The sequence below is a fragment of the Panulirus ornatus genome, chromosome 44 (assembly GCF_036320965.1).
Source record: "Panulirus ornatus isolate Po-2019 chromosome 44, ASM3632096v1, whole genome shotgun sequence".
NCBI classification, from domain to species: domain Eukaryota; kingdom Metazoa; phylum Arthropoda; class Malacostraca; order Decapoda; family Palinuridae; genus Panulirus; species Panulirus ornatus.
Window position 1 is genome coordinate 13,318,187 of NC_092267.1, and position 16,071 is coordinate 13,334,257.

General features: G+C 45.9%; 1 protein-coding gene across 2 annotated transcripts in view; it reads right to left on the reverse strand.

Moving 5' to 3' along the window:
• The window catches only part of LOC139762754 (probable G-protein coupled receptor B0563.6), a 35,298-nt gene extending 19,770 nt beyond the window's left edge, over window positions 1–15,528 (reverse strand). Inside the window, exon 1 of one of the 2 annotated variants that reach the window (XM_071687859.1) lies at window positions 14,471–15,528. In XM_071687859.1, coding sequence (XP_071543960.1) covers window positions 14,471–14,565 — 95 coding nt within the window. In that variant the 5' untranslated portion in view covers window positions 14,566–15,528. Of the gene's footprint in view, window positions 1–3,598; window positions 3,797–14,470 lie in introns of those variants that run through there. The other variant, XM_071687862.1, reaches the window with a different exon arrangement.
• Window positions 15,529–16,071: the final 543 nt, after the last annotated feature.

Below are 16,071 nucleotides of genomic sequence, written 5' to 3' on the forward strand. Positions count from 1 at the left end.
GCATTATAAACACATTCTCTGTCTGTCGATGGCGAATGTTGAATTGTTATCACTTGAGCATAGAACTGCATCCTGAGCGCGGATGGCATGAAGGAATTTAAAGATATATTTACCACTTTAAACACGTCACGTATCATCCATACATCTAGCAGTGTCTACCATAGGAACGCTCGTATTGTTCTTATATAAAACAGAAGCTATGCGATGCCACGGCCACTGCTCAACCACAATGTTGACACTGGAAGGCCATGTGTAACTTCTTTTTCAAACATTACTTTTGTCACCAGTTACAATTTCGCGAGAACCATGTTCATGACATCGAAGAAACCATATTCTTCACCTCACCGAACCATGTTCTTCACCAAAACGAACCGTGTTCTTCACCACAACGAACCGTGTTCTTCACCTCACCGAACCATGTTCTTCACATCACCGAACCATGTTCTTCGCCACAACGAACCATGTTCTTCACCAAAACGAACCATGTTCTTCACCACAACGAACCGTGTTCTTCACCACAACGAACCATGTTCTTCACCACACCGAACCATGTTCTTCACCACAACGAACCATGTTCTTCACGACACCGAACCATGTTCTTCACAATGAACCATGTTCATCACCTCCGCGAACCATGTTCCTCACCTCACCGAACCATGTTCTTCACCACAATGAAACATGTTCTTCACCTAACCGAACCATGTTCTTCACCTCACCGAACCATGTTCTTCACCACAATGAAACATGTTCTTCACAACGAAGCATGTTCTTCACCACACCGAACCACACACACGTGAGAGCCCTACCATGAGCTGTCTCCCATCATACAACTACTTCACCTCTCGTGTGGTTTCCACATTGGTAATAGTCATAACTCAAGTGTATTCCAGCCATACACCATTCTCATACCATAATGGTACCTCCGTACATCTTCTCTAACAAAGCTGTTGCTTCATGTTATGTGGCCCCTGGCTGTGCTGTCCTTGCATCCTCCGCAGAAGCGACCACCGCCGACATCAAGTGGGTGTTGAAAGTTACACATTATTGTCGTCACTCGTCAATGGCGGACAAAATTGATGGCCGTAACTCGGCTCTCTCACTCCTGGCACCAACTTTACTGTCCTCCTCTGGACCTTCTCTACCAGTTCTTTGTAAAGTACGATGACCAATCTTGAGAAGAACAATGCTTCTAGGATTGATGGCTTCATGTACAGTGTGAACAGTTTAATGTACATGTTTTTTGAAGACGATTCAGTACTTGCCAACACACCAGTTTCTCTCCATCACTATTCTTCTAAGATGGGGACTTCTGGCTGGCGGTAGGTCTATCTTTTAGCAGGTACAATGTTGTCTGCCAAGTCATCTCTCACACACATAAACCTTCCTGCAGCTTATATCCTGCTGGATGCATTCATACAGAGGCCCCATCTTGCACTCGGTATCTCCTCATTACTTCACATTTACCCCGCGGTGAATTCCATCAACCATTTATCTTCTTCCAGTCTCAGGGTCTGTCTCAGTCCCTTTGCAATTTGATGCAATTCTCCCCCCTTTTTTTTTCCTGTCTCATGACCTTGGCATCATATGTAAACATATCAAGGTGCGAGTGCAGCCAGTTCTTGTGGTAAATGTGTCATTACAACTTGCAGGGAGCGAGTTTTACACCCGTGTAGCCCCGACGCTAAACCTTGTGTATATACGTACCACGTCTTCCCTCTTGCGTGTGTGTGTGTGTGTGTGTGTGGAGGGGTGGGGGAGAAGCATTTATCAGCATAGACTCGAGCCAACGTCAGCCGTCAGGAGACGCCAGCGGTGTTGGAGGTGGAGCTGACGCTCACCTGGACACTGAGGTAAACACGGCTGGTGATGGTCAGCTCTGGTGGGCACGTGGGGAGGGTCCTGCAATCCTCTGTCTGGATCAATCAAATGTTAGGTTGACGCGTTCAAGATACGTGAGAGATGCTGTGTGGTGAGTCATGATGGGTGGGATGTGTGTGTGTGTGTGTGTGTGTGTGGTGAGTGCGTCACCACCAGCACCCTACCCCCACGCTAGGGACCCTTTGTGGCACGTGACCCAACACACACACACACGTCTCTCTATGTATAAAGACGGACGTCTGACATTACTGTGTACAAGTCACGGTTGCATTAACCCCACCATCGGTTCCTACACATCAAAGGTCGCCATTGTCACAGGTGATTCATTTAGCGAATCATTTAGCGAGACAGTCGTGAGGACTTGCATGAGGCCGAGGTGTGAGGGGACCACAGAATCAAGCCGAGGTGTGAGGGGACCACAGAACCAAGCCGAGGTGTGAGGGGACCACAGAACCCAGCCGAGGTGTGAGGGGACCACAGAACCAAGCCGAGGTGTGAGGGGACCACAAAACCCAGCCAACAGTTGATAGTTTGATTTTGTCTCATTATTTGCCTCAGGTGAAGTCTGCCTCAGGGGGAGATAGGCTGCCGGCTTGGTTCATAGGTAAAGTGTGACGTTGACGTGAACACGTCACAGGTGATGCTGCCAGGGGCTGGAGAAGGAAAATGTCTAAGTGTGATCCCTCAGTGTCTTACATCCCCAACAGAACACGGAGGATGTGTGCGGCCACGGCACACCGTGAGTTGATGTGTATGTGTTTTAGATTCTATGGCAAGTCTTGGGCCACACCGAGGTTGTCGAGGTGTTCGCTACGTGCGCCACATGTCACTAGCCAAGCTAGACCTGGTACGAAGACATAGGTCGGTCATGGTGCGTTTCAGTGCTGTACGTACAAATGGCCCATCGCCATTTGTGACATTCTTTACTCCCCGTATTGTTGAACGTAACCGTCTTTCTGCTGAGAATATAAACTTTTGAAATCTAAATTTGAAGCAAATGACTTCCCGAACGACTACATTAAGTTCTGAGTTGAACAAAGTAGCAGCGCTACGCATTGCACAGTAACAAATGTTATAATCGTGTGAATACTGATGTACAGTAAAGTGTTCTCACTTAAGGCTGTCCCTTCCAATTGGGCCTTAAATGTCATGTGGGTCGAGCCATCTGTGTGTGTGTGTGTGTGTGTGTGTGTGTGTGTGCGTGCGCGTGCAGAACCTCAGACATGACGCAACTTTACGCAGTAAGAGCTGTGTTCACGATGACGCAAAGGAGAGGGCCAGGTGCCTCGGGTCCTCCCCACACATCATAGCCCACGACAAATTAGATTGTCTTCATCATTATAATATATTGATTTCATCATCATCAAAGAAACAAACACATAGGATAAAAGCAAAATATCTATACAAGATCTTTGTTTCATGATCTTCGTTCATAATATAAGTATCCTGGCTTGGTGTGTGTGTGTGTGTATGGCTAACGATGCAACAAGACAGAGGCAGCGGTTCCATGCCTCCCACTCCTGCCCACGTCTAGCTTCACCTCTGTCCACCATGATCTGGTCGTACGGTGCGGCTGCTTCTACAATCTTAAAAGATTCTCCCAACATACACGCAACAACGGACAGCGACGATGAAACTACCGCGGATTGGAAAACTAGCTCGTTTAGCTAGGCAATTACCATAGTTAACGACTACCAAACCAAATGTCCTTCTTGATTACCGAAGCATTCGTTCCTGAGCCGCAAGTGAGACGGTTCGAGTGTGTCATCTGGTCCTGCAGGAGCTGGTGGCTTCCCTCGCTGCTCACACATCCTCCAGGACCACCACCAGCCCGTCCGTCCGTCCCAGTAGTCCAGGACCACTAGGTCACCCCGGTTCCTCATGGTTACCCAAAACCGGGGTGGTGGTGGTGGCTACCGCGGATCCCTCTCCATTCTTTTTTTTTTTTTTTTGTTTACATCACGGCAAAATATGTTTGTCTTGCTTAACAAATAAGTAGCAGAACAAGCACAGACGTAGACACAGGTGCTTCACTGCGTCTCTCGCAGTTCCAGTGGACGTAAGCAAAAACAACAACAACAACAACAACACCATGGAGTGGTTAACACGTCGCGGGTTTCCAATCGACTGCCTGGGTTCCTGACAGGTGAGTCTCCGGGGAGGCCAAGTGACCTCCGAAAAGGCCATTTCTGGCAACCCCGTCCTCCCAGGCTCACATGTGGGGGCCCCCTGCTCCCCCGACACTCGTAACATCTGCCAATCATTTTCACGTGAGGTCTGGGGGGGAGGGAAGACCCATCCCCCAAGAAAGACAGAAGAAAAGGATAAACCTTTTGTTTGGTCCTTCGTTGTTTGCCGGAGACAGCGCGATGTCAGCCGGGAGGACTGAGCTGTGTGACCTGATGGCGTGGTGGTGCTGGCGGGGAGTGTAAGGTGAGAGGATCGCCTCGCCCCGCTGCCCGGCCCTCCAGTAATTGACGGGCGGTAGGGGCCCATAAATCACAGCATTCTTCGCTCCTGTCCATCTATATCACCGCTCGCTAGGCTCCGACATCTCCCTCCTTCACCTGCCGAGACCCCCACCACCACTACTGCTGTAGCCTTGGCGGCCGCCGAACACGCCAGGTCTTTCGTGTAATGTAGTTAAACGCCTGGTGTGGGTCGGTGTGCAGTGCTCACGATACCAACTGGGACAGACACTTGTGGCGACTGAGGACACACACGCTCTAGCCACGGAAGCATCAGACGACGTTTGATCACGACGATCAAGTAACTAATCTACCGCCCCAGCGCTCCCTCTCGTGATGCCTCCAAGGTCTCAACGCTCACGATATAAACACTCGGAATCCCACTCTCTATCTCGAGATCACCACTGCAGTGTTCGCGGAGCGAGGGTCACTGTTGGCCGCTCCCGCGTGAACCAACTCTCGTCCTCCTCATGGTTGTGACCGTCTCCAGAACATTCACCAGTCGTACGGCGCCTCTCCACTCACTAAACGCCCCTACGTGTGGCCTTGCTTCTCTCTATACCCTAACATATATATATATATATATATATATATATATATATATATATAGCGTTCCAGCCATTCCATCCTGATAGCAGTCTATGACGGAAGAACTTCCTCTTCTACAGACACTGGGGTCCATCAGCGTTCTGTTATACCCCCCCCCCCCCTCATTCTCTGTCTAATAAATGATCACAGTTCAACATTTAGCCCTAGTCACCCTTCGGCCTATACTCTCCCTCCCCTCTTCACCCCCCCCCCCCCACTCAACCTCTTCTCGCAGTGAATATGTTAACTCTCTCAGTCTGGACTCTTGTGCAGTACCTCGTAACGGATACTCTGTAACTTTATCAAATTCAATAGTGCAAAGACGCATTGTCTACCCACATCAAATTTCACTCGTTTCTTACCATCAAATTTCAAACCAATGCAATTTAACCCTAGAAATAATATAAACATGTCGACCTTAACCGTATGCTGCAGTCTATCCTGGAAGCTTTACGTAAAAATGAACATCACGAAATTCGTTCCCCAAGAGCCAAGGTGTTGCACAAACGCCGCTAATTGTGAGTCGCTATGCCACATCTACAGGAATGTCTTTCCCCCTAGTAAAGTACTGCTCTCCTTTACCTAGACCTGAATTATAAGCTTTACGTCTTAGTAATTCTCCCACCGTCTTCCGTTATACACCCTTCCCTCCTGCCTAACCTCGCTACGCTCCCTCTGTTCTACGGCTATTACTCCGGCCCACTGGTAAGCTGGACTGTACGAGTTATCAACTATTTCCGTGTACTGGGTCCCCGCCTCTCTCATCCTTACCACTGTATCGTACACGTTCATGAACCTCCCAACCCGTAGTTACATCCATCAAGACTATCCACGGCACGACACCAACCCCCTAACAACCCCCACGCTGCTTCCTATAGTTTCCGTGTTGGGCCGAGGCACGCGAGGACTCACCGTTACAATGCCTCCTACAGCAGAGGGGTGTCGGTACCCTGTCCATCCTATGTCTTTCCCTCCTTCCTATCCTACATCATAACCTTTGCGTCATCAGGACTCAGGTTAACGAGCATCTGAGTACAAATTAATGGCTGTTGTACTTTGTGAAATTCATCTCATCTTTTATCTGAGATGGCCATGATTGGGGCATGACTGTGCCATGTGTCGGCCACTAAAACAAACAAACAAAAACATGACGTAAGATGCCATCTATTGAAATGTTATTTACCTCGCCATATACTGATCCTCGGTATCCATGGACACCACATCTCTTATGGTGACAGGATATTTCTACCTGACGTATATATATATATATATATATATATATATATATATATATATATATATATATATATACATATATACATACATATATATATATATATATATATATATATATATATATATTATATATATAATATATATATATATGTGTGGCGAGGTGGCGATGGGAATGAATAAAGGCAGACAGTGTGAATTGTGTGCATGGGTATATATGTATGTGTCTGTGTGTGTATATGTGTACATTGAGATGTATAGGTATGTATATTTGCGTGTGGACGTGTATGTATATACATTGTGTATGGGGGTGGGTTGGGCCATTTCTTTCGTCTGTTTCCTTGCGCTACCTCGCAAACGCGGGAGACAGCGACAAAGCAAAATAAAAAGATAATATATATATATATATATATATATATATATATATATATATATATATATATATATATATATATGTAGCGTTTCCTTGCGCTGCCTCGCAGGCGCGGGAGACGGCGACAAAGTGTAGTGAATATATAAAATAATATATATTTATCCCTGGGGATAGGGGAGCAAGAATACTTCCCACGTATTCCCTGCATGTCGTAAAAGGCGACTAAAAGGGGAGGGAGCGGGGGGCTGGAAATCCTCCCCTCTCGTTTTTTTTTTAATTTTCCAAAAGAAGGAACAGAGAATTGGGCCAGGTGAGGGTAGTCCCTCAAAGGCCCAGTCATCTGTTCTTAACGCTACCTCGCTAATGCGGGAAATGGCGAATAGTTTGAAAGAAAGAAAAAGATATATCTATATATATATATATATATATATATATATATATATATATATATATATATATATATATACACACGAACGAAGTACATATGAACGCGCACCTTCATAGTACAACCCTCCAACAGCCAGGACCGAATCCGGGACCGCTGTACAAGCGGGAGCGCCACCGCTTAGGGGGCGATCATAGCCTAGCAGCAGCGCTCCCGCCTGTTGTACAGGGGTCCCGGATTCGATCCAGGCTGTTGGAGGGTTGTATGTTATATATATATATATATATATATATATATATATATATATATATATATATATATATATATATATATATATATATGCTGACCACACGTCGCACATGGTGTCGGGCAAGTACTGTGGGAGACACGATGGAGCGAGATATCGTATTCGAGATGGTTCGTCTGAGCTCTGGTTCTTTTTGCCAAACGTCGGAAGGGTTGTGGGAGTTGAGGAAAAGCACCGAGTGCGAAGAGATAATGAAGGTAGTGTGTACTGGGACGTGGCAGGTGAGGTCGCTGAAGCATCATGACATGCACCAGCTAAGGTCGCTGTATCATGACGTGCACCAGCTGAGGTCGCTGTGATATCATGACGTGCACCAGCTGAGGTCGCTATATCATGTGCACCAGCTGAGGTCGCTGTATCATCATGACGTGCACCAGCTGAGGTCGCTGTATCATGACGTTCACCAGCTGAGGTCGCGCTGTCATCATGACGTGCACCAGCTGAGGTCGCGCTATCATGACGTGCACCAGCTGAGGTTGCTGTGATATGACGCACCAGCTGAGGTCGCGCTATCATCACGACGTGCACCAGCTGAGGTCGCGCTATCATGACGTGCACCAGCTGAGGTCGCTCTATCATCATGACGTACACCAGCTGAGGTCGCGCTATCATCATGACCTGCACCAGCTGAGGTGGCTGTATCATAACGTAGGATACTGAGGACGTGGCCTCTTAGATGACCGGGGTCAAGGACACTGCGCTTTGCATACTGGCAGAATCGGACCAAGATGAAGAACCTCTACCAGTATAAGTGGAACGACGTTTCCAGTTGTACATTGGTGTTAATATCTATTTGTTATTCCCTATTTCCTCATACTGGGCCCCCTTCTCACATCACTTGCGATCCCACCATATATATTTTTTAATTTTCCCAACGCTACTCTCATTTTCATCCTGGTTAACCCTTATCCCCTTACAACTTTGTTAATCAAATGGTTCCTCACAATTCATCGTACACATTTCTTACCCAACTTCCAATCATTCCAGCTTGTTTTTAAATCTCTTCTGACTTCCGGGAAATATATTTCAACGTTATCTTGATAGCCTAGGAATTAATACATCGTTATACCCTTTATTCTTTTCTTTTTTCTTCGGAAGTCAGACGATTGTCGCTTCTTTCATAATTCTAGCAACATCAGGAAACACACCGGGGTATGATCCTGCTTCGTCAGGCAGATCATATATATACCAATAGTCATGGTCCCAGTACCGAGCCCTGAGGCACCCCACTTGTCACCGTTGCCCAGTATGGGAGGGCTCCCCTGTCATGTGTTTTCTTTCCCCTCCCAGTAAGGTAGGTAGTCATCACTGCCTCTAAGAAACCTGCTACTATTATCTCGGACGTCTAACTTCATGAGGGTTAGTATTCCAATAATCTATTTTTTTTTTTATTTAAGGATGTTACTGACTTAGAAAAATATTAAGATTCGGTACACACGACCTTTCCTTTTTGAATCCGTGGTCTCCAACATAAAATCTCATGCGTCATGAAATGCTCTACCTGCTCTCCCATTATTATCGCTACAGTTTTGCAGGTCATACCCGTTAGCGAGTCTGGTCGACACCTTAAAAAGCTTCCCCTCATGTTTATATATACTCCATTGTTGGAACACTGCTCACATGGTAGGTCATGAACACCTCCAGTGGTTTCACATGAATCTCAGCCACACGTACAAATGCCTACAGGCTCCGTCATGAGCCTCCTCACTTCCACCGATATTTACTTTTTTTTTTTTGATATCTTCCTACTTCCTGTCTGGCAGCAGTGGTACCCTCAAATATTTCTAGTCTAGGGTTCATGGGGACCATATGGTTGATCATTCCAGTCGACAAGGAAGACTGCAACTATGTTCCTTTTTCCATCCGTTTGCCAACGCATTCATGTCTTCCTGTATTATTGGTAGTTCTGTGCCTGCTTCTCACCAATATTTATATAATGATACTGAAATGAACAGTTTAATTCCAAATTTCCCCAAATGAGGTTATCTACGTCAAAAGCTACAAAATATCGACGACTAACGACCTTGTTTGAATGCCCTGTCGCACCACGCCTTCTTTTATTAATGGATATCGAATAAGCAAACACTAAACAAAACGCCAGACAATAATAAAAAAAAAAGACTTACTTGGTCCAGGACGAGGAGGTGGTCAGCAACCCGCCAAAAATGGAGATAGATGGCCACGCATGACAAACAATATTGTGAGACTTATGGAACTGGGAGAAAAAAGAAGAACATACTCTTCTCAGACGAATTAAATTACTATTCGTATATTTATTTGTTTGAAAACTTAATTGGTTTGCTAAACAAATTATTTGATCCCCGTAATGTCTCCGAATGGACACTCGCTTGGTTGTTCAATAATGGCTGCCTTGCCTTGTGGTCTGCTATAGAGAGTAAATCAGTGATTATTTTATTTCATTTTAAAAGTATTGTGAGACGAGAGGAACTACCGAAAGCAGTTACATGAACAGTTTCCAATAATCTACAGATTTCGTGAAGACTACACCAGTTTTAGCCGCATATGAGAGCTATATTTCGTGATGACGATGGAGCTCATGTTTGCTGGTGATAAGCTGTTCATTCCAAGAACAAGTTTTCTGCCGGTAAGTTCCTTTAATGTTATCATAAAGCCAATTGATCAGTATTTATCTATGTTTACAGTGATTTAACTTGCATTTCGCCTCCAGAGATTTCACAGGTTCATATCTTGATGACATGAACCTACCTCCAGCGAGCCACATTTTGATAACTCTTTGTGAAGGAATATGGACGACAAGATACCGTAACATTTTTCTCTGCGCATGTAATTATCTTAATGAAAGGTCACCAAGCCTAGTAGGAGAAGCAAAGATTAACAGGATGGTTATCTTAAGTATTTTCACAACAGCCCGGTCTTTTCCAGTACGAGATTTGGTTGAGGGTAAAATATTAGTATAAAATTATTGATCAAATATTCTTGGCTCTTATTTTATCTTGAATTGAAAGCGGAATGGGTGATGAAAATGAATAAATTAGAAGAATATTTTGGGGATAGGTTACAAAATATAAAACGTGCTGGCTAGGATTGTACTTCTAACAAGGCTGTTACCTTTGCCAAACTATTCTGTACGATGGAGGATTTACCTTTTACAAAGCAGTTACCTTTTGCCAGACAATCATTTACGATGTAGTGTACTGTAGGTGAGGTTCTTCTGATGAGTTCAATTGAAACTGATACAAGATGGTGTCACAAAGAAATTATTAACACTAAATGGACAAGACGGAAGGTACACTGCGTTCTTTTTGGCCCATCTTGCTTTGAAATAAATTTTAGTGTAGAAAAGAACTCTCCCTCTTCCGCTTTGTTAATTGTATGAACAATATTCTGTTCCCTTTTCATGATTCCCTCCACAGCTTATAATTTTGAATTATTTTGGTGGAATACGAATCTTTCTTGCGCTGGTGTTCACCCTTTTTATGTATTCCTCAGGAAAGACTGGCTGCTCAGTTTTAATCTCACTTTTAGAAAAGTCTACAAGTTTCCTGTTCAGGAAGATATAAATGTGGAAATGTTTACGAGTGAAGATCCATTATAGCCTATTCTGGTTTGTGGATCTTTAAACATACTATGTGATTATATATATTTTTTTTTTTTTTTTTTTTTTTTTCCCAAAAGAAGGAACAGAGAAGAGGGCCAGGTGAGGATATTCCCCCAAAGACCCAGTCCTCTATTAACGCTACCTCGCTATCGCGGGAAATGGCAAATAGTATGAAAGAAGAATATATATATATATATATATATATATATATATATATATATATATATATATATATATATATATTATCAAAGTTTGTTGTGAATGTATCACTTGTCCTAATTTTACGAACGTGTAGTTCAGTTTATTGTGGTTGTATTACATGCTGTTATTGTCCTCGAACTTGAGTCCTCAAAGGGAGCAATTTTCTTATTTAAAATTTTCTTTTCGTGCATGTTACTTCACAGTTTTATGCCAGGATGTGGTGGGTGTCAGGAGATTTGATATGCTCGTGCACTTGCTGACCACGGACGTACATGGCCACCATTCACTTTCATCAGGAATCGTGAAATATGAAATAGATGATCTTGGCAGCATGCTCACTTTATCTACTTTAAAGGTCCCAATTTGCACAACATTAAAACATCTCGACAGTTGGTTGCACATGAAGTACGACAGATATGGTAGTTAAGGGAAGTTTAGTACCGGCTACTTTCTTCTGCTAGGTTCATACGTCCAGTGGACTTCATCTTGAGAGTTTTTTCTTTCGAGTTGTTTCGTGGCTCGGCCAGTCGGCCATTATCCTTGGGAGAGAAAGTTAAGTACGTGGCGCTGGTCATTTGTAATTAGTACAATCTTAATCGTACTCTGCTCTGGTATGTGAGTTAAGCTTGATCCTACATTCATAGCTGTTGGCAGGAAAAAAATTTGTTCCTTGAAAGTTAAACATAAATGATCGTAACATCATATGTTGAGGACGTACTTGATGCACACAGTAGCACTGAACTTTTGCAGTAATAAAGATTCTTTTTTTTTTACAGGTTGAGTGGCTCTGGGGGTTTGCGTATTTCATCACTACACAGCCAAATACCAATGGCAGCAAGATGATATGGCGTATTGTATGACGGTGTGGTGGTGCCCGCGGCCCGCGTCCTGCCCGAACACACTGTAACCAACTGTACCAGACCTGCGCAGCTCATGTAAGAAATTAACATTTATTATCTCTCATCCTTTTATGAATATCAAGTATGTTAACCTGGCTGTATTGTACCTATCTTAAACGATAAGACACTTTCCTAGTTTCCACATTAGTTTTTAAGTGAATAACTTTTTAGCTCATCTGTTGAGCTGCTATCATCTTGCGTTTGTCATTTCTGTAACTTTTTCATATTTTGATATCGGAAGTCACGGGTTCGATTCAACCTAAACTCTAGAAATGTGATATAGATAGTCTATGATTTGAGTTATATATATTTATGCTGGGTCAACATTTCTGTTATAGCCGCAGTAGGACACAATGGCCTGAAATTATAAAGATAAAAAAAAGATATTGGAAACCACGGGGTAGACTTTAATTAAGAGTCTGTCATGTTCCTCATTTCTTGCCGAAGTGACATCCAGTATGGCCGTCAGAGCCAAGTGTCAAGTGAAATAAGCGAAATATTGGATATTTAACGTGATTAGGAACGAAATATATAAATATATCCTCTAAATATATCCTCTTTTTATGCTTTATGATGACTTAACTTGTAGTATGATTAGCTGTATAAGACGCATAGTGTCATCGCCACCTTGAATATTCTTTCTTAAGAACGACAAGATGACCCTTGAACTATTCGTTACGACCCTTACGCCCATAGTCAAGGATCGTAACGAAGGATCGCAACGTTGTACTGAAGGGTAGTACAACGAACATGACGTTGATGTGTTGCGATACACCGGGCTAGTAGAAACCAGTCATTTCGTACCAGTGATTGAAGAAAACAGAATCAGAAAAGACGGGAGGAAGTGTTTTCATTTTCATTGCATGGTAGTGTCGGGTTCAGACAGCCGTGGAGAAGGTCTCAGCGACCATAGGAGAATTAAATTAAACGACTAAGATGGGAATAAAACTGTAGAACTCCCACGCAGAGCACAAATAGGTAATTACATATTGGGTCGCACATCCACACACGCGTAGACTCCGTTGCAACCCCATAACATTGGTATGTATGCGATCGCCTTTCTCGCCTTGGCGAGGTAGCGTTAGAAACAAGTAGGCAGCCTGAGTTACACACATCCAGGCTTAACCTGTCATGCCTCGGCCCACCTACTACCACATATCATACTCGAGTATGTCACTTTCCAACGCGTATAATCTTTTCATTTCCTTAGCAGTCAGAGTAGTTAGAGACTCATCCATATAACATTTTCGGCACTACCGTACTCTCCCAGACATACGCAACTTTGCCTTAAGGAAGAGTCGCCTCTCCTTTCACACGCTCCTTAACGCCGCCATGGCACTCCATTCAGCTCCCGTGTTCCCTTACGCTGCCGTGTTCATATCCCATTTACTCCACATCTTCCACATTTGAACACATAAAACAATCGTGTCTCTCTTCCGTCTGCTTACCTAATTGCCTTACTTTGTTATGTCCCATATTCTATCAAACTCTCTCGCCAAATTTTGGAGTTTTTCTTGAATCTTGCACCACAGTCGTGCTGCGTTTGCAAATAACAGCTGGTTTGTTATGCCACTTCACCAGCAGAATGCAGACCTGCCACTTGCTCACCAGCAGAATGCAGACCTGCCACTTGCTCCAGTACCTCCCTCATCACCAGCGTCCATAAACAGATTTGACAGCCTAATTAACATCTCACCTCCTTGAAGCAGACCCACCATCCTCCATTTCTGTTCGCATACACTCCTTACTCGTAATCATGGTTACAAACTTTTCACTGCGGTAACTTTCCATCTACCTCATATAACCGTTTCATAAGGCTTCTTGGTCAACCCTCTTATCCACTTTCTCCAGACCCACAAATGCCACTTAACACGCAGCTGCTGCTCTCTCCGAGTGTGTCCCTCGCGCGATCTTTGCAACACACACTTTGTTCGACACGCCACCATCCTCTCCAGGGGCCACAACCGCTCCTTCCGAGTCAGCTGCATTGTTGACACCACCACCACCACCCTCTCTGTGACCACGTCTACCAGGGATGTATACATGGACTCCGCCCGTCCCCAAGTGTCCCGCCGTGGGTCATATCTACGTCTGATGGCCTGACCAGCTCATATTCAATAGTATCACTCCACGAGATGATTAACTGCGGGCTTTACCCAGTCCTGACGCCTTACCACATCTCATTGTGGGCAAGACTTCCACTGCATTTGTTTGTTGTTATCCCCTTCACCCTGTCTCCCCTGCATCCACCTCCCAGTCATCCTAACTATTCACCAGTCCTTCATAGTGTTCATTCTATCTCATTTCCACATCGTTCCTACCACTTCCCCATTCATTTCCCTCACATTGCTCTCCTCGCACAGTTTACCCTCCGTGCCAATGATTTCCCCATTCTGTCTTACCGTGCTCTGTTCCCCGTATATCATATGAGATGTTTTTCCAGCTCTCTCAACCTACTATTGGACTTGAAGATGATTGATGGCATTCGGTTGTTGACCTGCACACATGTACTGACACATCCACAAAGCGTTGGTCGTTGGGCTGGGGGGTGGACTCACCTAATCATCTTGCTGGGGATGTAGTTGGCTGAGATGTAGTTTTTGGTCGGTGTGTGCGTCGGGGCGACATGTAACTCACACCCACACGCCCTCATCTTGCCCACCAGCTGCTACCGCGCACCCTCTCCTCCATACGTTCAAGCTCAAAGAAATCCCGCACGCCACCTTGGCACGCCACCTTCGCCTGTTGAACGCGTACAGCGTGTTGCTGACACGCGGCACAGCCCGGAGCCACGTGTTTTCTCTTGCTGTCTGGGGGGTTTTGGACAGCTAGGCCACTGCAGCCTGTGTGTGTGGCCTGGCTCGCAGACCTGTTACTGACCACAGTGGTCAGCAATGGTGATGGTCCTGGTTGTCCGTGCGGTGTGGATCGCCCAGGTCTGCGCGCGGGAGGCTACCATCCCAACCACAGCTCACCAGGTCGTGGTGCTCGCCGCCACCACACAGCTCACCACCACACCTGCTCACCGCACAACTCACCACCACACAGCTCACCACCACACCTGCTCACCACACAGCTCACCACCACACCTGCTCAACGCCACCACACAGCTCACCATAGCTGCTCACCGCCACACAGCTCGGCACACAGGTGCACCAGCAGCAGCTCGGCTTAATCCTAATGTCACTATTTGTCCTGAGTGAGTTTTGCCCTGTCCGCTAACGATCGGTGGTGATACCCATGGCCCAGGAGCGGTCGTTATGCCCGCCCCTGACTGTTGTTTCTACCACAAGGGGGTCAGCTGACTGCTACCTGTACTGTCTTGCTCGAGGTGGCGCGCATATAGCGACTGACGATGGGCACACGTGAGGAACCCCGTCAGACGTGACACGTGACAGTCACACGTGAGGGACACCGTCAGACGTGACGCGTGAGTCACACGTGAGGGACACCGTTAGACGTGACAGGTGACGGTCACACGTGAGGGACACCGTCAGACGTGACAGTCACACGTGAGGAACACCGTCAGACGTGACGCGTGAGTCACACGTGAGGGACACCGTTAGACGTGACAGGTGACGGTCACACGTGAGGGACACCGTCAGACTTGACATACGTGACAGTCACACGTGAGGGACACCGTTAGACGTGACAGGTGACGGTCACACGTGAGGGACACCGTCAGACGTGACAGTCACACGTGAGGGACACCGTTAGACGTGACAGTCACACGTGAGGGACACCGTCAGACGTGACGCGTGAGTCACACGTGAGGGACACCGTCAGACGTGACAGTCACACGTGAGGGACACCGTTAGACGTGACAGGTGACGGTCACACGTGAGGGACACCGTCAGACGTGACAGTCACACGTGAGGGACACCGTCAGACGTGACGCGTGAGTCACACGTGAGGGACACCGTCAGACGTGACGCGTGAGGTCACACGTGAGGGACACCGTTAGACGTGACAGGTGACGGTCACACGTGAGGGACACCGTCAGACGTGACAGTCACACGTGAGGGACACCGTCAGACGTGACGCGTGACAGTCACGCGTGAGGGACACCGTCAGATTTGACAGTCACACGTGAGGGACACCGTCAGACGTGACAGTCACACATGAGGGACACCGTCAGACGTGACAGGCGTGACGGTCA